We start from the raw sequence: 23920 nt of genomic DNA, 5'->3' as shown, positions 1-23920 counted from the left end.
GTACAGGGGTCCACAGGAAGGCCCTCCCCTGCTGTACCCAGGGCCTCCTCCCAGGGCATCTGGGCTCAGGGCAGAGGGTGAGAAAGTCTCTTGTGGCCTTTTACCTTTTGGTTCAGCAGCGCCTGCACCACATGGTTGGCAACCTGGGGACAGAAAGGCAGAGCTGAGGAAGAGCTGTCAGCCAACCCAGCCTCTGCCTGGAATCGACAAGCTATCCACCCTGTGGGGAGCATCAGTTCCACAGACCTCGTCCAGACAGCGCTCGTAGGTCTCCCGCTGGTTTTCATTGGCCTGGGCCAGTGCCGAGTTCTCTGCCTGCAGGAAGGAAGAGGAGGGCAAATAGGAAGCTAAGGGATCATTCTTCCCCCGGGCAAGTCCCTCTTGGGGAAGGGGAGGCAAGGAGCCTACTAGCTCTACCCCTGCCCCAGCTCTTGGCTCTGGTCTGATTCTGCCAGGGGGAGGCCTGCAGACCCAGGGCATGAAGAAGGCAGAGCTGAGATGGCTGGTCTTTTGTTACCCCAACTTCAGTCAGTGAGGCTGCAGGGGCTGGGGAGACAGAGCAACCAGGAGGACCGAAGGTGGGAGGTGCCAAAAGTAACCCTTATTTCCCTGGGGAGAGGGCAGAGGAGCCTGGAGGGAGGAGGGCAGGGTCTTAGGCATGTAGTAAAAGGCCTAGTTTAAGGATCCATGTCTTTGTCCCTCAACTCCTGAGACCTTTCTGTGGCCTCTGCGGCCACCCCTTTCCTAGAGCAGGGGCATGAAAGGGGAGAAGAGGGGTAAAGAAGGGAGACATTCTGGGGGTTAGGATGGCCCCCCCTTGCGCACGCCTCTTGTCCTGCGCTGGCACGCAGGCTGCAGAGCAAAGAGCAAGGAAAGGGGTTCTCAGAGGGGCTCTGCTAAAGAAACGTTCAGCTCTGCTCCAGCCTGGCAAAGCAGGTTGAAGAGGAAGGCCCCCCGCACCCCAGAACCCACCCAAGCTCCCCAGGGCTCTGGCCAGCACAGCTGCCCCCCGCCGCCCCGTGCCCCACCTCCAGCTCCCGCAGCCGGTGCAGGAGCTCCTGGCAGGTGCCCGGCTCCATGCTGCCCTCACCACCCTCTCCTGGCTTCGGGTTTCCAGGGCTCCCGGCCGGCTGGTCCATGGCCTCCGACATCAGGCCCTGGGGACAAGTGAGAGAAGCCCCGCAGGCTACTCCAGGGCATGGGGAGATGAGCGGAGGCGGAGGAGGACAGAGATGAAAGTTGTCAGTATTCTTGGAGTTTGGATCAGTGTGACCCCCGTGCCACGGACACTGTAACAACTCAGGGTCAGGCTAAGATTCCTGCTCACGGGACAGATACATAGACACACTCTTCCCATCTCAAGAACAGACCATTGTTTTATAAAACCCATAATTGCTCTCGCCCTCTCACAGGTCACACAGACACTGGCCAGGAGCCAAGAAACCTGAATTCTCCGCTGACGCTGGCCTCAGACTGGCGCCCGGTATCCTCTCGGGCAGAGTGGGAGGTGGCCTGCAGGCCTCCAAGACTCCCTGCTTGCAGCGAGGCCCCGGGGGACCAGCCTCTGTGCATGCTGGGCCCTCCACAGGGGTCTCTTGACACCTACCCCCCTACTGCTTGGCCAGCTCCTTCCTATTCATTCTCCAGGGCCCCCACTCCAAGGCCGGGTCAGGTACTGCTCCCGCACGGCTCTGTGACTGTCCCCCAAGACTCTGCGAGGGCAGGGTCACTGTCTTCACTTCACTGTCCACACTCACACTTCTTGGTGTGATACGTGGCATATAAGAGACAGATTGACAGCTGTACAGACTAGTGTGTCATTGCCTGAGCACACAGAGCCAGGGTTCTGACCTGTATCACATTATGTGATCCCCGCACCCCCTGCCCCCAAACTGTTGCCATAGTGACTGGCTTTACCTGATTAGTCCTCACCTTCCATTTGAGTTTCAATTTCTCAGCTAGAGGAAAGTACTCATTTCCTTCCTCTACACAAATATTGCAGAAATTTCCAGTAGATGGGAAACCCTTCCTAACATAAAAGGCGGGAGGCCCCCAATCTACCACCAGCTACTTGCCTCCCTGACCCACTGCAGCTCCCACAAAAGGGGCTTTAGCACTTTGGGACCAAGGAAGAGAGGAGCCCTTGGCAGCGATCAGGCATCTGAATGCTCTTCCCCCCCCATGGGGCACAGGGGCTGCCTCTCCCACCCCAGCCCTCCTCCTCCAGTCCCCACCACCAGCACGCACAGGCTCCACAGCCTCTCACCTGTCTCTGCCTTCTCACCCAGGCTGGCACACTCATGCAAGCAGCCAGAATGGTCACCTTGCCTGTGGAGACACAGAGGGAGACGACGTCAGCCATGCATTTATTGGGTTCCTGCGGCCTGGCATCCCGGGCCATAGGGATAAACAAGCCAGAGAAAGCCCTGCCTTTATGAGGATCTCATTCTATTGGGGGAGGCAGGTAATACCAGATAAACCAATGAACAGACACCAGGTTCCAAGAAGGCTCTGGAGGTGACAGCAAGGCAGAGACCTGAATGAAGGCTGGATGAAACCCTGGAATGGGAAAAGCATTCCAGGCAGAGGAAAGAGCCAGTGCAAACATCCCCAGCTCTCAGCCAGAGGGGAATGAACAGCCACACAGCCCTTCCAAAATTCTTCTCTAATCCTCATAACCACAAAGGGAATTAAGTGCTATTATCAACACCTATATGTGAGATGAGGAAACTGAGGCACAGGAAGCTACACCACATACCCAGAGTGCATCCTGTGTGCTGGCGCTTTCTCATGCATCATCAATCGCATCTGATTCTCCTACTGACCTCGTAAAAGGAGGGCAAGGCGGGGGTGCCAGCCTGGTCTGAAGCAGGCTCCAGAGGCAAAGGATGCTGCCCACATCATATGGCAGGTTCACAAAGCACAGTGGATGGGCCTGGGTCCCCCCTTCCTATGCAACCTCTCTACACACACGTTGTACTGTGTGCTCTGTGTAGTTAGTCCCGGTGCTCTCAGAGCTTTGCAGCTAGAGAGATCTGGGTTAGAATCTGACTCTGCAAAATCTGTTCCTCACCTGTAAAATGGGGATAAGAATACTTAGTCCAAAGGGTTGTTGGAGCATGAAGTGAGATATGTAGAGTGTCTTGCATGGACTCAATAAATGGAGGCTTTTCACGTTTTGGAGCCCACTGCTACTTCAGCGGTTCACTTGCAAGTGGACTCTGAGTCCCAGGCCCGTCACCCAGGGGATCTGAGCAGGAGGGTCTCCCAAAGATGTGAGGTGCTGCCCCTCTGCCCTGCCCTCAGGGGCCTCCTCCTCTTCAACCCCGTCCCTGCCAGCCCTCCAGCTGCAGGGCCAGCCCAGTCCTCATTCTTCTCTGCCTGATACCCTAGAAAGAGAAAGGGTAACAGCAGAAAGGGAGAATGCTCCTTTCTGGGTGGGATGGGGGAGGGAGAGAGAACAAGCATGTGTGCACAATAATGGGAAGGGGGCTTCTGAAAACCAGAATAAAAGGAAAAACTGTGTAATGCGTATTTTTTAACACTCTGCCACAATCTAAAGTCCTTTGTTATTTTAACGTCATAAAAATGTATCAAGTATAACTTCATTTTGCTCGCAACATTATCATGCATGACATATTTAGAAATGGACAGGCCTCGAAAGAAACGAAAAAAATTCAGGAAAAATCCTCCTTCCCACATACACAAATAGAGGTTAAAACCAAAAAAGGCCTCGGGTTACCTCCACCATTGGACCAGTTCCAGGCCACCCCACATCACCCATCTCTGGGCCACCATCCTCTTGCCAGGCAGAGGCTCCCACTGCTCTAGGAGAGGCCTGTCCCCACAGATCACCAGTGTCCCCTCAGCCCCCTCACCACTTAGTTCCCCAGTGGACACCTCCAGGAGTAGAGGGGCTGGGGTGGGAAATTTAAAAAAAAAAAAAACAGGGGGATGAAGGAGGGGAGTAGGATGAACAGGGCAGTGTCTGGAGGACAGAAAAGGGAAAGATAAAACAGTAGAAACCTCGAGTCTTTGTTTTCTTCACACAACAAAAACCAAACTAAGGGTGAAGGTGGTTTAGGAGGGTATCTTATTCTAAAAAAAATAAAATAAAATAAAAATAAAAAAGCATCCAGCTTAGGCATGAGGCCCAGACTGCGAGGGCTGGCTGGGCAGTAGGTATATGTGGCTTTGCGTGTTGAGGAGGGCAGGGACCCAACACACCCACAAAGCCAACTACTGCCACTCCTGATCTGAGGCCCTGGGGATCCCAGGGCAGGGAGGCCTGAGTCCCACTGTGACCTAGGGGAGACCCTCCAAGGGACAAGCCCCCTAAGTGCAACAACTTGGTCATGGGGGTCGGTCTCCGTATCCTGAGCAGGGCCTGGGAGAGGCTCCGGAAATGTCGGCTGAAGGCAGGCTGTGACTCAGCCCCACCTTGGGGAGAAGTTTTCTGCCCTCTGCCAAAGTGGTCCAGCCAACTCAGGGCGACGGGTTTTCTCTGTGTCTGCAGGGCCACAAGCAGAGGGCAGGCAGGAAGCTGTCAGCCTGGGTTGCTGAGTCACTCGGAAGAGGCCTGCATTTAAACTTGGCGCTGGGGAGACAACGCACGCACGCTGTGAGCAGGGTGAGTTTGAGCTCAAGATTTCTATGGTGAAAAGAAAACTTCCTGCATCTTTACCCTCCTCTAGGGAACATTAAGATCGAGAGAGATAATACCACCTCTAGCTCCCAATCTGAGCCCAATTAGGAATTTGGCCCTTCAGAGTCTGGGTTTTCGACCCAAATCTCATGAGAAAAAACAAAAACAAAAAAAACAAAAAAAACTCAGGTCGGTTCCCCAGTGGCTGTCCCTGCAGGGTCAGTGGGACCCACCTCCCCAGGGCCGAGCGCCGTCATCCTCCCTCAGGCCCCACAACTGCTACTCACAGCTTCTGTGCTCAGCCCACCTGGGGCCCAGGAACAGCCCTGGCTTGGGTTTTTCAGGATGGCCCTGGTTTCAGGCATTCCTCTGGTGGTCCCACACCATATCCCAGATGGTGGATGTGGGTCTGGAACACATGGTGCTGGCCAGGATGGGTAGGGATGGAGCTGCAGTGGGTGGGAGCTTGAGCTTGAATGGGAGGCTTCTCCCGCCAGAACTGCCAGCGGGCAACCCCGCCCCGCAAAAGCCTGATTCAGAGGGAGGTGACCTCAGTGCTGAGGGGAGGGAGGGGGAGGAAGGGAGGAAGAGCAGAGCCTCTCTGGCCCTCCTTCAGAGACAAGGAGGGAACAGCTGCTCAGGGGGTTTCTGGCTAACCCGGGGATGAGGTGGGTGCAGCCCCATCCCTGAGTGAATCTGGGTGACCACTATCTCTTCAGCCTAGTCAGTCATGTATGGCCCCCCAGCCCCAAAAGATGGGACTGTCCTGGCCTTTCAGTCAGCCAGATCAAAGGAGTAGAGTCTGCAGCTCCCACCCCCTCTCCAGCCAGGGCACCAGCAAGACCCCTCCCTAAACTCAGAGTCCAGGCCTGGGAGGAAGAGGCCAGAGAGATGGCAGCAAGCCTGTCCTCCAGGCTCCCTTACCCTGGCCCTTAGCCAAGGCCTTTGGGCCCTGATGAGCCCCTCGCTCACCAGCTGTTCCCCCCCGGAGTCCTCTAGGGAAAAAAGCAAGGGGCCAGGAGGTGGGGGAGGGGTGGGCAGCTGTGGGAAGGCAGAGATGGAGCTCACTTTAATAACAGAATCATCCGTAACACAACCATTTCCCCTCTGCTCCCCCCATCCCCCAGCTGCTTTCTGAAATCCCAGTCACACCCAAAAGTCTACTTGTAAACAGCAACTTCTTCACCCACAGCAAACGCTCCCTTCCAGACAAGATCAGCCCTTGCGCTGCCCTGGGGTGTGGGGAGGAAAATGAGGACTGAGGCCCCAGGGCATTCCTAGCCTGAAAGTGGCCACCTTAATCTGGCCTAAAGCATCTTTTAGCCCTAAGTATTCCAACTGGTCTCCTCCCCACTCAGGGAAAGAGGCAGACAAGAATTTCCTTTCCTCCTCCAGACAACTGGCCCCAAGACACAATAGCCCTTCTGAGAGGCAAGTGTCCATGGGGAAGAGGCCCACTGCACCCCTCCTCCAACTTCCTCTTCACAGGCACTCCAAGAACCTCCAGACCATGGTATAGGTTCTTTCAAACTGACAGTAGGACAGTCCCCTGCCTTTCCAGGCAGGGCAGGAGGAAGGGCAGCAGTGTTACAAGCTCAAAAGGCTTATAGATTTCAATACCCTTTCTCTCTCCTCCCCCAGATCCTCAACGTTCCCTGTTCACAGCATAACCCAACAATAAAAGCAACTGCTGCGGGTGGGGAGAGGGAAGGGGCACGGACAGACACAATGGGTTTATTTATAGGGGCACACACCAGGGGTTCTGCAGCCAAGAAGCTTAGGCCCCACTCCCAAAAGCCCAGCAGGCCCATCCCAGCCCGGCCAAGGGTACTGGAAAAAGCCTCAGACCAGAAGGCAGAAGGCTTATAGTCCCAACAATGCAATTTATTTGCTGTGTGACTTTAGGCAAATCACTCAGTTTCTCAAGGATAAGTTCCTTCATGCCAAGTGGAGGTTGTTCTAGAACAGTGGTTCTCAAAGTGTGGTCCAGGGACCCCGAGGCCCTTTCAAGGAATCTACAGGGTCAAAACTATTTTCACAATATGACTAAGACATTATTTACCTTTTTAACTCTCATTCTCTCATGAGTACATAGCGGCATTTTCCAGAGACTACGTGATATGTGATAACACAACAGATTGAATACAGAAGCCGATATGAGAATCCAGCTGCCTTCTATTAAGTCAGACATGACAGATTTGCAAAAATGAAGAACAATGCCATTCTTTTCACTATTTTTTGTTTTGGAAAATATATGATTATTTTTCATAAAATATGTTAACATGGGTTTATTGTTACTTTTGAATGAATTAAATAAATGTTTAAAACTCTCAGTTCCAATTTGTATGACAGTAAATGTCAATAGGTACAATCTATATGAATCAAAGCTCTTTGAGGTCTTCAATTTTTATATTGTAGAGGGGTCCTTAGACTCAGCAGTTTGAAAAGAGTCACTTTTCTTAGAACAGTGTGGTCCAGTAGACCTTTCTGTGATGATGAAAATGTTTATTCCATGCTGTTCAATATGGCAGCCACCAGCCACACATGGCTACTGAGCATTTGAAATGTGGCTGGTCCAACTGAGGAGCTGAATTTTAAATTTAAATAGCCATATGCAGCTGGTGGCGACTATACTGGACAGTGAAGTTAGAAGATCCCTGGGATTCCTTGACTTGAGCATTCGAGGTCAATGCTTCTTTCCAGTCTAGAGTAGGGAAGGGAAGGACAGGACTTAACACTCCTGTCCCCAGGCTTTTGCTCACGCTATTTCTCACTCTCTCTTCACCAAAGGAAGGCCATCTCAGCCACATGGGCAGTCCTGCTGGCACTCTTACCAAGGCTTAGAGTTGCTCTCTCATTCTCTGCAATGACTCACACCCTCTCCAATCGCCTCAAACTTCTGGTCTACCACCTCCCCTCGCTTCCCCAGCGGATTGAAGCCAGCAGAGGAGAAACCCCTCAAACCTCCCGCCACCACAGTCCCAGCCCCATCGGAGTCCTTTGTACTTCCTTCTCTCCTCCTATTACAGCAGAGGGGCTGCCCTTTTCCCAGGCAAGGCCAGTCGTTCCTACCCCAGACCCTTCCCATTTATGTCTTCAGGGTCTACTTCCTGAAGGGATCTTTCCCATCTACCTTTACAACTTCTCAGGTACCTTTCATCTTAAAAATAATTTCCCCCTGACAGCTCTCCAGATACTGCCCTCTTTTGTCTTTCACAGCCAAACTTCCCAAAAAAAAGCCATCCTCACTTCTCACTGCTTCCTCAACGTGGTCCAACTTCAGCAGTAGCTACCACAATGCTAAATCTTACAATGTTTTTCGGTCCCCATTGCCTTCTCAAGCACAAATGCCTCTGGTGGCACTTCCTGCTGGACTATGTTTTTTAAAGCTTTGAGACATAGTTCAACTCCCACACAACTCACCCATTTAAAGTGTACAGTTCAGTGGTTTGTAGTATATTCACCGACATATACAATCACGGCCATTGTCAATTTTAGAACATTTTCATTACTCCTTAGTTACCAGCCCCTCACACCCAAACCAAGGCAACCACTAATCTATTTTCTGTCTCTGTAGATTTCCCCATTCTGGACATTTCATATGAATGGAATCATACAATAGGTGGTCTTCTGTGACTGGCTTCTTTCACTCTGCATAATGTTTCCAAGGTTCATCTCTGTTGAAGCATGCATCAGTACTACATTCCTTTTTATGGCCACATAATATTCCATTGTATGGCTGTGCCACAATTTGTTTATCCATTCAGCTATTGATGGACATTTGAACTGTTTCCACTTTTTGGCTATTATGCATAACGCTGCTCTAAGCAGTGTACACACCAGTGTACAAATTGTCTGGATGGATGTTTTCATTTCCTCTTGGGTATACACCCAGCAGTGGGATTGCTGGGTTGTATGGTGACTTTAGGTTTAACTTTTTGAGGAACTGCCAAACTGTTTCCCGAAGTGGATGCACCATTTTCCCCGACCAGGGATCGAACCCAAGCCCGAGTTCCATCAACAATATGTGAGGGCTGTAATTTCTCCACATCCTCACCACTTGTTATTGTCTGATTTTCTGATTCTAAGTCACCTTAGTAAATGTGAAGTTTTTTTTTTTTTTTGGCTGTGTTGGGTCTTTGTTGTTGTGCACGGGCTTTCTCTAGTTGCGGCGAGTGGGGGCTACTCTTTGTTGCAGCGTGCGGGCTTCTCATTGCGGTGGCATCTCTTGTTGCGGAGCACGGAAACTAGAGCGCAGGCTCAGCAGTTGTGGCACACGGGTTCAGTTGCTCCGCGGCATGTGGGATCTTCCTGGACCAGAGCTCGAACCCTTGTCCCCTGCATTGGCAGGCGGATTCTTAACCACTGTGCCACCAGGGAAGTCCTGAAGTGATTTTTATGGTTTTGATTTATATTCCTCCGATTGATGATGTTGAACATCTTTTCATTGGCTTATTGGCAATTTGTATATCTTCCCTGGAGACAAGTCTATTCAGATCCCTTTGCCCATTGTTTAGTTGGGTTATGTGTCTTTTTACTGTCGAGTTGTAAGAATTCTTTATATATTCTGAACACAGGTCCCTTACCAGATATATGATTTGCAAATGTTTTCTCCTATTCTGTGGTTGTCTTTTCTGTCTTGATAGTGACCACTTCCTCCTGGACAACGTTTCCCTTGTCTATCACTCTCTGCAGCTATCTTCCACCTCTTCTTCTGTGTTAGTTATTTGTGAGTGTATGTGTGTATACCTTAAAAAAAAAAAAAACAAACAGACATAGCAGCATGCTCTCACTGTTCTACATCATTCATTAGCAAAACAATTAAAAAAAAAAACCACACGTGGTCCAGTGGGTAAGACTCCACGCTCCCAATGCAGGGGGCCCGGGTTCAATCCCTGGTCAGGGAACTAGATCCCGCATGCATGCTGCAACTAAGAGTTCACATGCCACAACTAAGAAGTCCACATGCCGCAACTAAAAATCCCACATGCCGCAACTAAGACCTGGTGCAGCCAAAATAAATAAATAAATATTTAAAAAAAAAACAATCCATAGACTTTATTTGGATCTTAACCAGTTTTTCCACTGATGTCCTTTCCACTGGTATTCTATCCCAAGATCCAATCCAGGATCCCACATTGTACTTAGTCACCATGACTCCTTAGTCTCCTGTGATCCATGACAGTTCCTCGGTCTTTGTTTGTTTTGGCCGCTCCAAGCGGCTTGCAGGATCTTAATTCCCCGACCAGGGATCGAACCCAAGCCCTCTGTGGTTAAAGTACGGAGTCCTAACCACTGGACCGCCAGGGGATTCCCAGTCTTTGTCTTTTATGTCCTTGACACTTTGGAAGGTAACTGGTCAGTACTTTGGAGAATATTGCCTAATATGAGTTTGTTTGATGTTTTCTCCAATGAGATTGAGGTTATGGATTTTGGGAAAGAATATCACAGAGGTGATGTGCCCTTCTCAGTGCATTGGCTCCTGTGTCCTTTCAACATGCCTCCATTAAAAAAAAACGTTTACTTATTTTTTAACATTTGCTTAGTTTCTGGCACGAGAAGATGTTCCAGGCTGATCTTGTATTTTCCCTGCCACAATCTCTTTTCCAAGGGAGCTCTAGCAGAGCAATCTTCTTTCTAAAACTGTAAATCTGATTGCGTCCTTCCTGCTTCAAATCTTCCCATGACCGCCTACTGCTTGGGGACAGATGAAAGCCCTCAACATGGCCCTGGAAGCCCTGCCCTGGGCTGGCCGCAGAGCAACAATCTTCTGAAAAGCTGTCCTGGACTGACGTGGCCCACGTTGATCTCTCTTCTTCAAGTGCCTCCTGCAGGATCAGTATTTCAAACTGTAATGCGTCCTGTTCTCTAGTACTCTCTGAGAGAAGGGGCAACTTCCATGCTGTTAGAAGGGGAGCTCCCTGAGGAGGGGCCCTGCTTATATTTCCTTTCCCCCACCCCTACTTCCTGCCAGGGCACTGCTCCTGCCAACGAGGTCCTGAACTTGGTGATCTCCTTTCATTACAGACAGAAAAAGACCAGAAAGACAGGACAGGTGAGAAGGTACAGTGGACTCATCAGGTTCCCTTAAAGATCCCCAGTGACAGCTCCCAACCCAAGTGGCTCTGAAGGTCCAGATGACAAGCCACACTGAGAAGTAAGCAAGGACATTTTCAGATTTGTCCCGAACATTGATATGACCTTTTCCAAGCTCTCAACCTTCTCCCAGGTCTCAGTGATGCCCTCTGGCAAAGGGACTAATCTATTCATTCTGCAAATATTCTGGGCAGATCACTCAGTGGGAGGTACAGTGCTGGGTATTGGGAGGCAATTGAGAGATGGGTCAGTTCTTTTCAGACTTCTTGGAGCTTTCAGACTAGTAGGGGATGTAAGACATGTAGGTAAATAGCTGTACTGTGAAGGAGGTTCCACAAGAGAAGTCTTTGAAGAACTTTAAAAATCAGGAGAGAAATATTAAGCTGGAACAGTTTTTCAGAATTTGAGCATCTAGGGAACTCAGCCTTTTTAGACAGATAGGGTTTAGCTACAAGGAAAAGGGAAGGGGGTCATTCTAGGCAGCAGGAGGCAGACGTCTCTGGGTGTGTATGGAAACAGAATGACTCAGTGCAGCTGGACTGAAGGGCATTTGAAGGTGAGTGTTTCTTGGTCCCCTGGCCCATGCCAGTTACCAACTCATCTCCTATCTCCTGACCGAACAGGAGAATCAGCATCTTTTCAACATCCTGGGTGTAACTGGAGACATATGCTGGGTCCCACAGGAGGAACAGAGGCAGAGAGGCTCCTGGAGACAATACCAGAGCTGACAACTGGAACTTCAGCTATCTGCTCTCCGATCCAAGAGAAAAAGGGCCTGGGAGGCTGCACAGCCTATTGGCTCTCAGGCTGCACCTGCAGGCCCCAAAGAGCTGGGCATATACTCAGCCAGCCCCCCATGCTCAGTCCCTAGTACTCACTCCCCCAGGCTTCATATCCTGGCCTCTTTCTTCAAAGGGAACGGGCTCTGGCCAACCAAGTGTCTTCCTGTCCAGGCAGCTTTACTGTTGGCTCAGTGGGTGCCATTTGGCCAGAGCCCATAGGTGACCTCTTAAGCTGCCAGCTCTGCTCTGGGAGGAGAAAGTAGCTCTGGTTCACCCACAATTCCGACTAGGCTCTCCTCGTTTGTGCCCATAAATGGGAGTCAGGCTTCCTTGATTCCAGTCTGGCTCAGTCATACTGCATGCCCCTAGGTGAAGCCTAGAAACCCCCGACTCAGTTTTCTTATCTGTCAAATGGGGTGATCTCCCTCTCTGACTCCTCTCTTCCCAGAGGGCATAGAAGAGAAGGATGAGATCACGTCTGGAAATGGACTGCATCTGAGAAAAGAGATCCCCTTGTGTGGGGTGGGGGATGTGGGGGTGAGGAGCCCAGCAGGGCCTTTAGGGAGAAGCCCTTGGATTTGATGCTGCCTTCCTCCTATGGGCCCCACAGGCTTCCCAGGAAAGCAAGGCGGGTAGAGAGGAAGGGACAGCAAAGCCAAGAGCTTTAGCCTTCTTCTAGCCCCGGGGACAGGAAGTGAGGTGCCGTCTACAGAGGAAGTGAGAAGCAAACACCCCCCAACTTCCCTTCAGCCTGCAGTGGAAAGGAAGGCTCTAGCTTCAGGAGCCCACAGGCCCAGAGCTGGGGAAACAGAAGGCAATGGGATGGAGGCAGGGCAGTAGGCATCTGCAGCACCATCTGGCAGAGAAGGGGGCCTCTTGTCTTGGACACAGTAAAACTCAAGGGGTCCAGGACATCCCACAGACTGGGGTAGTGGGGAGAAAAGACACCACTGAAGTCAAGTTGAGGAACCCAGCTTCCCAGGTCACGTGGTACCATTTCTGCAGCCCTGGCCCCAGATTCCTGCCCCAGCTCTGTGATGTGTCATGTGCCTGCCCCTACACACGCACATCCCTCACACGCCAAGGTGGGGAGGGCCTCTGATTATCTGGTCTCACAGTGCTTGTCCTTCTTTTGCAGCCTCCATCACAGCTGTAACTTTATAACTGTTTAATTATTTGATTAACATGGACTTCTGGGATCACCACTGTATCCCCAGAGCCTGGCACCACACCTAGTACTTAGTAAGAGCTGGCCCTAGATTGAGAATTCCTTGGTTTTGGCATCTGAATGAAGTTTGGTATATGAAGGTAAATGAACCCTGCTCCTGGCCTGGGGTCGACTGGGGGACCCTGAGGTGGGTGGTGAAGGTCAGAAACCAGAGTCCTGACATGGTGGCAGAAGAAATCTCTGTACACACAGATACTGCCAACTGGTGACAGATGAAGACAGTATATTCTATTTGCTATCTTTTGGGCAAGAGGCGGCGGAAGAATATATACTTGTGTTTATTTTTGTATTAAAAAACCAGGGATATGTAAGAAATTAATAAGTGATTATCTATGGAGGGAGAAGGGGTGGAGGGGGGAGTAAGATTTCTCAATGTATGCCTTTTTGTATCATTTTGATCTTTGGACTATGTAAAAAAAAATCTAGTGAAAAAATAAAAGAATATAAAACAAAAAAAAATAGAAGGAATAACCACTTGACCAGGTGACTTCTAAAGCCCCCCCAGATGGGGCCATCTACTCTCTTCTTCCCACGTTAGGAAGTAAGGACCAGGCCCCAGGACAAGGGAGGGGTGAGGAGGTCTAGACAGATGAGTGTGGGGTCTGGCCAAGGAACACCAGTTTCTTCACTCTCTTTCTTCTCAGCAATCTCTCCCCGACGTAGGGGAGAGGCCCCCCCAGCCCCCGCTGTGGTGGGCATTCGTAGCAACTAACTATTCAGAAGTTAGGGGACTTCCCTGGTGGCACAGTGGTTAAGAACCCACGTGCCAATGCAGGGGACACAGGTTCGATCCCTGGTCTGGGAAGATCCCACATGCCACGGAGCAACTAAGCCCGTGCGCCACAACTACTGAGCCTGCACTCTAGAGCCTGCGAGCCACAACTACTGAGCCCACGCGCCTACAGCCTCTGCTCCGCAACAAGAGAAGCCACCATCGCAATGAGGAGCCTGTGCACCACAATGAAGAGTGGCCCTCAGTCGCTGCAACTAGAGAAAGCCCGCATGTAGCAACAAAGACCCAATGCAGCCAAAAAAGTAAAATAAATATATCTCAAAAAGAAAAAAGTTAGTCAGGGCTACTTCCGCCTGGATAAGAGCTGGGTTCATTCTTACTCCTGGGAAGGGGGTAAGGTCTGGCCAAGGGCAGAGGCAGAGGTGGGAGCTTGAGCAAGGGGAAGGTTTGGGACAGGTAGCGATAAGGTAGGGTAAAGGACTCCTGAAGTGCCTGGGGCTTCTGCGGGCAGGTTCTGGGGGTGTCTCAACAGATCCTCACACAAAAGGGCCAGTTACAGCCCTCACATCAAGCCAGCTGGGAGTGAAATAAATCAGCCCCTGGAAGAGCAGCTGCTGAGAACCCCACGGCCACACCCCAGGAATTCCAGGGCCTCTCACATTCCCCTCCAGGAAAGACCTCATCATTCTCCTACCCAGAGGGTCTTCAGGGAGGGACAATTTCAAGCCCTGCATTATAGTGAGAACTGCAGACCAACACCCCAAGCAGCACTCACCACTCAAGTCTTGCAGGCAACAGCACAAGCAGCAGAATGAGGCATCTCTCCTTTTAAAATACCTATACTTTTTTTTTTTTTTTTAAAGCTTAGCGAGTCCTGGAGAACTCCCAGAGCTTAAGGACCAGCATAAGGTTCAGGGAGCTGTGCCTGACTGGGCTTTTCTCAGCAGCTGCTGGATTTTTAGAAATCAGGAAGAGCAGCAGTGATAATTCACCTTAATAACAACCTGGCCTCCTCAGGCCTCTTTCATCTGTGTGACTCCCAGAGTAGGGAAAACGTTAATTACCAAGCAGGTGCCACACCCCAGTGATGATGTCTTATTAATCTATCAGCACAGACTGGGAAACTGAGGCCCAGGGAGAAAGATCTGGCTCACACGGAGCTAAGGATATAGGTGCCGAGGGCCACTGGGCAGTGAGGAACTAGAGCTCCATATCTGTCGTGCTTTGGGAAGGTGCTGAAGACAAGGGCGCTTCTTTCAGAGTCAGCCAGACCTGGGTTTGGGGTGAAGGTGAGGAAGACCCCACATATGTGCCCCAAGCCCCCTCCCCAGGCTGCCAGGACCTGGTGGAAGCCTTGGCAGGGAGTCCAGGGTTCCGATCTTGAGCCAAAACACTCCTCTCCCAAAGCACCGTAAAGCAGGCCAACAGCTGCTTTGAGCACCTCCGCCACCTCTGCAACGTGCACAGGCACTATAGGCTAAGGGAGGGCTCAGCTCTCCAAATAGCCCCACGTGACAGGCGCAGTCCATGAAGTGGGAGCAGGAGGCACCTGGCAGCCAGGTGGGTAGATCAGATCAAAATCACGTCAAGTGGGGAGACTGCTTCTTTGGGACCCAAGCCCATCTCAGCAGCCCCCACCCACCTTTGGCACTGACCTTAAAATAATGAGATCTTTTCTACAGCAAGGCCTGCCTAGTCGGTCACTGCTTTAGAAACCGGCAGAGGAGGCTCAGCTGGTCTGTGCCTCCTCCAGGAGAGGAGGGGAGGGTGGTCACAGAAGACCAAATATCTTTTCCCACTGTGGCCGTGGAGGGAAGCAGCACACACCTGAATGTGGATGAAGTGTAAAGATGGAGGCACTGCTTGTGCAGATCCACCTGCAGCCTACTACGTGCTTGGTACTGTGAGAGATGCTGGGAACAGACACAACCTCAGCTCTGGGGAACCATAAGTGTCAAGCCAGGGAGCAACCAAAGACCTTGTCTTCCAACCCTCCAGGGTAGGGCCTGGGGAAAAATATTAAGGGTGTTATTCTAAGGGATTTGAAGTTGTTTTTCTTCAGCATGTTAAGAGAGCTGACCAGAGCCCATGGGGGACCCTGAGATAACACTCTGACCCCAAGGGCTTAGCTCTCCACAATATCAGGTTCAAGAACTGCCCTCTCTGCCTTAAATCTGGCCAGGCCCCCTCATGCACAAGAAATTAAGGCAGAATGGTACAACGTAAAACATTAGACCAGAGTCAGGAGCCCTGCCTCTGACACTCATCATTGTACAAATCACTGCCCCCTCTAGACTTCAGTGTACTCCCCACCTTTTTTTTCAGTTTCCCCATTTTTAACATGAGGGCATTGGACTAGACTGTCTCTAGGATTCCTTCCAGCCTGTGACTCTATGTTGTTTTGACATAGTGGCAGATCCCAGATTGATTTACATAAATTTGCATGTTCAATCAGAAATCCCAAACTCCAAGTATAGAAAATCCAATCAGTCCATTAGTGCAGCCAGACTGGGGCTAGAGGAGTCTGCCAGGTTTGGGTGAGGATTGTCAAAGCAGACAGTGGTAGTGGTGGTGAATTAGGGGAGGAGCTGGGGAAGCAGGGGCAGAAGCGGCATTTGTTCTGAGAGACGTGCTTCTGGTGACCCAAGGCTGATGGAGCCAGGGACCCCTCTTTTGCTATCAGGCAAGAGTCCTTTCTCCTCCTGCTTCTAACAGGGCCTCTGGCTGGCTGGCCTCAGAGCCACACCCCAAGAGGAAACGGCAGCCTCTGCCTAGCAACAGCCACATCCTTCACTCTGACAGGGACTCCACTGTTAACCACTTTCTGGGAAACTGACCTTCCTGGGAGCTTCCATTCTCCATCCCAGGGGTTTCTAGCAGTGAGGAAGGTTTCCTTGGGGTCTAACCTAAACACCTCCTGCTGTAGCTTCACTCTCATGGGCAGCAGGGCCCAGGGAAGAGGGCTCCTGGGGAGCTAGCAGAGGGAAAAGCAATGCAGGAGAATGCTCCACATTCAACCGATCCCACGGCCTTTTTAACCACCACCTCTCCTTTAACATCTCCCTCAGCACCTGGGAGACCAAGGATGAAAACAAACAAGAAGAACGTGAAGGTCTTTGGTTCTTGGGCTAGAGAGCAAGTCCCAGCCTGGAGAGTCTGACTCCTGAGAAAGCTCTACCCCCCAGGATGGAAGAAGGAGTCTGGGAAAGGTGGGGTTGCGGCAGTCTCTCCCTGCTGCTGCCTGGCTGGCGTGGCAGGGTCTGGGAGGCTGGCTGGGCGAGGGCAGTAGGGAAGATTCCTTACACCCCTTGCCTGGGAGCTGGGGGTGTGAGTACAGAGGTGAGGTGAGTAGGGCCAACGGGTGGGATGGGCAACAGCAGCGGGGCTCTCCTTGTCCTCTTCCCATTAACAGGGTAGATGAGTGTGCTGTACTCCCTGGCCCAGATCCTAAAACAAGTCCCAAAAGCTGAGATGCAAACTGTCTCCTGGGAATCTGCTTCCCCTGCTGGCCCTTGGCTGCCTCCTCCTCTCTCAACCCCTCCCCAAAGGCACAGCTCAAAGACTGGCCTGCCAGGATGTCTCACCAGAGGCCTTGATGGGTGGGCCAAACCCCAGCCAGAAGGAGTTCATACTCCAAGGCACCAGGGGCGAGCAGCACAGTGGCTATTCTTAGGCAGGATAAGGGAGTCTGTGTCCCTCCACCCAAGGTTCTACTCCTAAGCAGCTTACCTCTTCAAACTTAGCCACCCTGCTGGAGGACCTTACTCCCCTCCAATTTCACTCATCAGTGGAACCACACAATGTCAAAAAGTGGAAAGGAATAGTAGAGCTTTCTAATTCAACTGCTGAATTTTACACATGGTGGAAAAGAGCACCAGAGAGGCAAACTACCTTGGCTAAGGTCACACAGCAACCTATGAAGAGCAGGGACCAGAGCTTCTGACTCCCAGTCCACAGTGATAACAGCTTGGTCCTCATACACACTGGTTTCTGCTTGCCTATTGTAGAAGGGCCTTTTTCCCTGCAGCCCAGGCCATCTGCCTCTCCAGGTTCTCACTCTCTTCCAAAGGCCTGAGCTGGAGAGAGATGCTGGAGGGCTCACACCACCTCATGCACAGACCATAAACTGAAGACAAAGTTGAATGAAGTGGAGATTATCTTCCTAGACAGGGATGCAAGTGTTTCTCTGAGGTAAGAAACCCACTAACCCCACGTTGTTCTTAGAAAGACAGGAACCCAATAAATATGAGAAGTGAATTTTGTGTCTCCTTTCTTGAAAGACAAGGAGTCTCTGAGTCAGCTGGCATATCTTGCAAGAGAGGGTCTGCAACAAGGCAACTGGGCTAGGTTCACTTTCCCCAAAGTACCACCCACAGAACCATTAGACACTGACCATTAGCTACTGTCCTCCAGGACCACACCTGTCCCAGGCATTTGTTTCCACCACTATCTCTGGCAGACAACTGTGCTTAAGCAGGAGGACCTGTGGGGGAGGGAGAGCAGTGGTAGGGAGGGCATAGAAGCACTGCCTTTACAGCCAGACAACCGGGCAGCCTAAGATCCCTGGCTACTCAGGAAGGCAGGCATTTCAGAAGTAGCAGCTGGACAGGCTGGTGGATAGCGCTGAGACACCTGGAAAACCAGGCCTGTGGGAGGTAAGGGTCCTCCGTGCCCTTGGGGCAGTGCCAGGGCTGGAGAGACCACGGGGGCTGGGGTTCAGACAGCCGCTTTCCTAGTCGGCCTAGGCCAGTGGAGTGTCGAGCACAGATAAATTCTCTGCATTCTTCTGGCACCGCAGCCAGGACCCAGAGAGCCTTTCCTGCAAGAGCTGTCCTGGCTTCACTCCCTGCCCAGCCCTTCTCCCTTCCTCAGCCTCTCTTTAGTGTTCAGCCCACCCAGCTACCCTTCTCCTTCCCGCAGTCCCTCAGAGCCACTGAAGGGTCGTTCCGGGAGACCCCTATCTCTCCGCCTCCCCCCACCTCTCCCCCACCCCACCGCCCCAGGCCACGGAGACAGCAAGGAGTGCGAAGAGAAGCCAGAGGTTCGTCTCCGCGCCTGCGCTTTGGGGAGAGCCTCCCCCGCGCAACAACCCAGCACCGCTAAGCGGCACCCGTACGATAGGATGCGGGTGGGGTGGGGTGCGCAGCTGGGGCAAGGTCAGTGCTTTCAAAGGGGGCGGTAGACCGGCCCCCGGAACATCGCCCTCTCCGGAAAGTTTCCCTTCCGGGGCCACGGAGTGTGCGCGAGGATGGCGCGAGGGGCGGGAGGGGGTGGGGTGGGGGTGGACAGAGTCGCGGCCGGACCCCTCGGCTTGAGTGAGGCGGGAGGGAGGGGAGGCCAGCGAGGTCCGGCAGGAAGCCGCGCCGCCCTCTCCGACCCAAGGCTGCCACGAGAGCCTTACCCTCCATATCTCTCACCCCCAGCCCGGGCTTAAATACACCCCCCACTCGCCGCCCTTTAAATCGCAAGTGGGCCCAGAACTCACCGAAATCAGGTGTTGAGCTGGGCTAGGGCAGGCCGGATCCGCCAGGTCCATGGCCGCGGCTCGGGGGAGGGGGGCAGAGAAAAAGGGGGGTGCTGGGGCCGCCTCTTGATGTCAAGGCTTTAAAGGGGCCAGTGAGCCCCGCCCCTCGCTCAGACCCCGCCTCCCCTCCCGCGCAGCCAATCCACGTTCACCCTGGATACGCGCCCCTCCCAGCCCCCTCCAGATGTTCCCAGGACGAGAGCTAGGTCCGCCCGGCCCGAGCGCTCCGCTTCCGCTCTGGAGGAAAGGACCTCCCCTCCCCCCTATAGCGAAACAGACTTCCCAGACCTGGCCGGGTCGGGCCCGGTAAACCCCCCAGTGCCGGGGTAGGAGAAGCCGGGCTGGGCCGAGCGGGGGTGGAATGGGGGGCATCTATAGCAGAGAAAACTAAGTAGGTGCACGCGGACCCGTGGGCATGCGCGTCTGCTTCTGTAGGGCTGGGCGTGCACGTGTGTATGTGATTGTGAGCGTCGGTGTTTGTAATTTGCCTTCCTGCATACGTGTTGGGTGTAAATCTAAGGGAAGAGGCTTGAGTGCCTGCTTGGCCTTAAATGCTCCCATCTCCCTTTTCTTCCTCCCAGATCGGGTCCTTCCAGCAATATGGAAACCTGGGCGCTGGGAACAGGCTCTGCACCTCTCAGAGCAGTGTTGGCCTTTTCCTCACTGGTTAAGGAGGAGGGAAGGCTGACCAGAAAAAGGATACAATCTTGCTCTCAGCCACTTGCTGTCTCAGTAGGGGCGAGTTCCTTCCCTGCTGAACTAACTGCGTGCTTGAAGGAGGAAAAGCAAACAGCCCACCTAGGCCCCAGCAGGGCCTCAGAGCTCCCTTCGATATCATTCTCATTGGTCCTTGGTTAAACAATTATTTGCCCTTGTCTGGATACCATATAATCTTCACAATCTGGCCCCTTAGTGCAGGTTCTGAAGGGGGTTCTGCAGAGAAATACAAAGGGATCCCTAGCCACAGGCTCTGCCCATTTTATTAAAATTGCTTCTATTGCGGGTATACACAGGATGTATTAAAGCACCATATTATCCAATAAATGAACATAAAAGCTCAGGGAACATAGAGTGCTCAAATTGGCTAGAATTGACCAAGAGTGCCTCTCTGAAGGAGGCTCCTTAATTTAAAATGGGATTTGAAGGGCAGAGAGAACTTGAATAGGATCCAGGTGAAGTAAGGACACAAGGAGATTCACATAGGAAAGAGCAAATTATCTGCATGGGACAGTGAGCAGATAACGTTGGTAGGGTGGGAAGTGGGAGAAGTTAATGGAGGAAGTTTTGTATGGAGGAGATCAGAATAAGGATATGGATTTGACAGGACAGGCGATTTTAAAAAGTCATTTTGGATTCTTGAGTATAGAGGTAGCTTGATGAAGACTGCCTGAGGATAGTGATTATTGGAGCCTAGAAGATGTCGTGGAGGTTACTCCCACCAGCTCTCTCACCTTTGCTTTAAAACAATTTTTAAAATTGATTTATCTTTTTTTTTTTTTTGGCAGTACGCGGGTCTCTCACTGTTGTGGCCTCTCCCATCGCGGAGCACAGGCTCCAGATGCACAGGCTCAGCGGCCATGGCTCACGGGCCCAGCCGCTCCGCGGCATGTGGAATCTTCCCGGACCAGGGCATGAACCCATGTCCCCTGCATCGGCAGGTGGACTCCCAACCACTGCGCCACCAGGGAAGCCTGGTTTATCCTTAACATACAAGAAAATGCACAGATCTTGGGTGTTTTGTTTGGTGAATTTCAACAATAATATATACACTTATGTAACCCCCCAAACAAGATACTGAACCATCACCCCAAAGAATTCCTTCATTCCCCTGTATAGTCAATTACCCTGCACCTACCAACACCCACCCTCTGCAACTTCCTGAATTTTATCACCATGGTTTTGTCTGTTCTTGAATTTCACATAAGTGGAATCATACAGTATGTACTCTTTTGTGTCTATATTCTTTAGCTTAGTAACGTTTTTGAGATTCAGCCATGTGTAGTCTATTTTTTATATTGCTGAGTAATAGTCCATTGTATGAATATATTGTAATTTGTTTATCCATTCTCCAATTGATGGATATTTGGGTGTTTCCAGTTTGGGGCTATCATGAATAAGGCTGCTCTAAATATTCTTGTGCAAAGCTTTTTGTGAATGTGTTTTCATTTTGAAAAAGCTCACCTTATTTTTTGATTATAGCTAGTGGCATCTTTGTAATCCTGCAGCACTGATTAATTCTATTCATTCAATCATCTAACATTTATTGAATAGGAATCCGTGTCCCAGTCCTGGGCTTACAACAAAAATTAGACACGATCGTTTCCTCCAAGGGCTTAAAAGTCCAGTAAAAGTCCACTAATCTGTTGCATTCCAAAACCATGGGGTAGAAAAACCTTAAGAGTCTGCCAGGCATTTCTAACTATTTTTGGATGTTTCCAAATAAATAAATTTTGGGAAGCAAACAAACCATGTAGATTATTTTTTACTTTACATTCAGATGTTTGCCCCTGTTTAATAAACACAGCTGGAACATCTGCACTTGTCAGACAAGTACCTATTCTCCTTAATTTAAAGGCTCTTGCACACTTGAAAGTTTAGACATTCAGATTTGGGCAGATTCTCTATGCTTCACAGACCTTTATCTTCACTGATAGGAGGTGAAAGAAGTATAGCTACCATTGCTCCATGCTTTCTGTCTTTGATGAGGCCCAACACACTTTAATTACCACACTTAGTGGTATTATTCACTTATTAAAAATTACACTGAAGTTCCAATGTTGGTTTTCCACCTTGTTGTATACCACCAATCATAAATTGTTCTTTACTTGAGTTATCTATGTTACAAAACAAGCTAGGCCTTTTAGGTCTCTGGTTGCTGCAAGCTGTTGGTAACAAACCAGTTTGGTGGCATGGTCTAACAGTGCAGATAGTGCTGATGAATGACTGGTAGATGGCATCTCAGAGAACCATGCCCTCACTGCTCACATCAGTACTTTGAATGGGATCCTCTGCTTCAATACTATGTGTTCCTTCATTCAGTGTTGGAGCATCTTCATTCCTCAGTTTGGCATTGTAGCCATTTGGCTACTGTGTTACATTGGTTGATGAACTGACCCCAGTTTAGAATTCCTGACATCAGGAGATGGTCAGGTTGGTAATTGACCTCTCAAAAGATTTTAATAATCTGACTATTCTCCAGGTTGGATTGACTCTGAGGGCATTCTCTTTTTTTTTTTTGGCCGCACCACGCAGCATGTGGGATCTTGGTTCCCCGACTAGGGAGTCTTAACCACTGAACCACCAGGGAAGTCCTCTGAGTGCATTCTTGATGTCTTTCCTGCTCACTAAGAGGAAGAAAGGAGCTGGGAAGAGGCTATTATTTGGTCCATTTGCTGAATAGGAATAGATCTTTGCTAGTGCTGCTTACTTCTACATAGGACAACATGTTCCTTGGGTTCTGACAGCATTGCCAGTATGTGCTTTGAAACCTCATACTTGGTACAGATATAATGGATCTGCTTAGGTCCTTGAACCCCTTTCTCCTCATTTTCATTATTCGAAAATTCTTATTGAGTCTTTACTGTATCCCAGGCACTGTGCATATAGTATTAGCTACCTAATAAAGAATTCATGTGGGGTATGATAAGCAATAAGATTGAAAAGATAAGTAGTGGGATGATCATACTTTATCCTAAAAGCAATGCAGGGCCTTTGAATGGTATTAAGCAAGGGGGTGTCATGATTAGAACTGCATTTTAAAAAGATCGCTGTGGTTGCAGTGTGGAGAACAGATAAGAGAGAGCAAGATTTGAGTCAGGGAGACCAGACAGAAAGTTTTTGTAGTAATTGGGAAAAATGAGAAACGATGTGCTCTGGACTAGGAAAATGATAGTGATGATGGAGAGGAGATGACTTCAAGAAATAAATAGTATTAAAGTCAGGAGGTCTTGGGATTGGAAGTAGAGAGAAGCAGAGAAGCCAAGACCTCTGGGCCAATCACTGAAATATCAAACACCTGAAGAAGAGCAGGTTTGGGAGATGATATACTCTCTTCCAAACATGTTGACAATGAAATGCCTGGGAGACATCCAAGTGGAAATGTCTATCCAAGAGGTCAGAGCTTCCCAACTGTTGTGCCTCAGGAAGAGGTTACAGATGTGCTGCATGTTGATCTTCTCAACCCTCAGAGCAGCACAAGCTCGCTCCAACAGACAGCAATCTCAGTAAGGTGGACTGCCACGAAAACACCATCATTTTCTATGCGTGCCATGATGTGGGAAATGTTGGGAAGTACTAATATATGATGATGTTGGATAAATAATTCTGAAGCTCAGAAGAGATATCTGGACTAAGACATTTGTGAGTCATCAGAACATCAGATCATAGGTGGTAACTAAAGCCAGGGAGTATGGGACTTCCCTGTTGGCACAGTGGTTATGAATCCACCTGCCAATGCAGGGGACACGGGTTCGAGCCCTCGTCTGGGAAGATCCCACGTGCTGTGAAGCAACTAAGCCCGTGTGCCACAACTACTGAGCCTGAGCTCTGGAGCCCGCGAGCCAAAACTACTGAGCCCAAGAGCCACAATTACTGAAGCCTATGTGCCTAGAGTCCGTGCTCTGCAATAAGAGAAAGCCACCGCAATGAGAAGCCCGCGCACCGCAAGGAAGACCCAACGCAGCCAAAAAAAAAAAAAAAGAAGAGAGAGTAAACAAATTTTCAGGTGTTATCTGCCATTATCATTTTCTGTGAATGTCTTTTTTTTTTTTTTTTTTTTTTTTTTTGCTGTACGTGGGCTTCTCACTGCTGTGGCCCCTCCCGCTGCGGAGCACAGGCTCCAGACGCACAGGCTCCGCGGCATGTGGGATCTTCCCGGACCGGGGCACAAACCCGTGTCCCCTGCATGGGCAGG

General features: G+C 50.6%; 1 protein-coding gene across 16 annotated transcripts in view; it reads right to left on the bottom strand.

Annotated features, from left to right (window-relative positions):
• The window catches only part of NCKAP5L (NCK associated protein 5 like), a 30148-nt gene extending 10985 nt beyond the window's left edge, over window positions 1–19163 (bottom strand). For 6 of the 16 annotated variants that reach the window (XR_012324409.1, XM_033866765.2, XM_073788698.1 and 3 more), the window contains exons 1-4: window positions 2267–2328; window positions 1029–1186; window positions 247–315; window positions 105–143 (exon numbers count right to left, since the gene is read on the bottom strand). Coding sequence is in view for 15 of the 16 variants with exons in the window: in XM_033866765.2 (XP_033722656.1) it covers window positions 105–143; window positions 247–315; window positions 1029–1151 (231 nt within the window). In the remaining variant the exon portion in view is untranslated. Of the gene's footprint in view, window positions 1–104; window positions 144–246; window positions 316–1028; window positions 2234–2266; window positions 2329–4932; window positions 8037–15311; window positions 15635–18969 lie in introns of those variants that run through there. The other 10 variants (XM_033866760.2, XM_033866762.2, XM_073788695.1 and 7 more) reach the window with 10 other exon arrangements.
• Between the last annotated feature and the right edge of the window lie 4757 nt (window positions 19164–23920).

This window comes from Tursiops truncatus, chromosome 11, assembly GCF_011762595.2.
Source record: "Tursiops truncatus isolate mTurTru1 chromosome 11, mTurTru1.mat.Y, whole genome shotgun sequence".
Classification (NCBI taxonomy): Eukaryota; Metazoa; Chordata; class Mammalia; order Artiodactyla; family Delphinidae; genus Tursiops; species Tursiops truncatus.
This window is presented reverse-complemented; position numbering and strand designations above follow the sequence as displayed.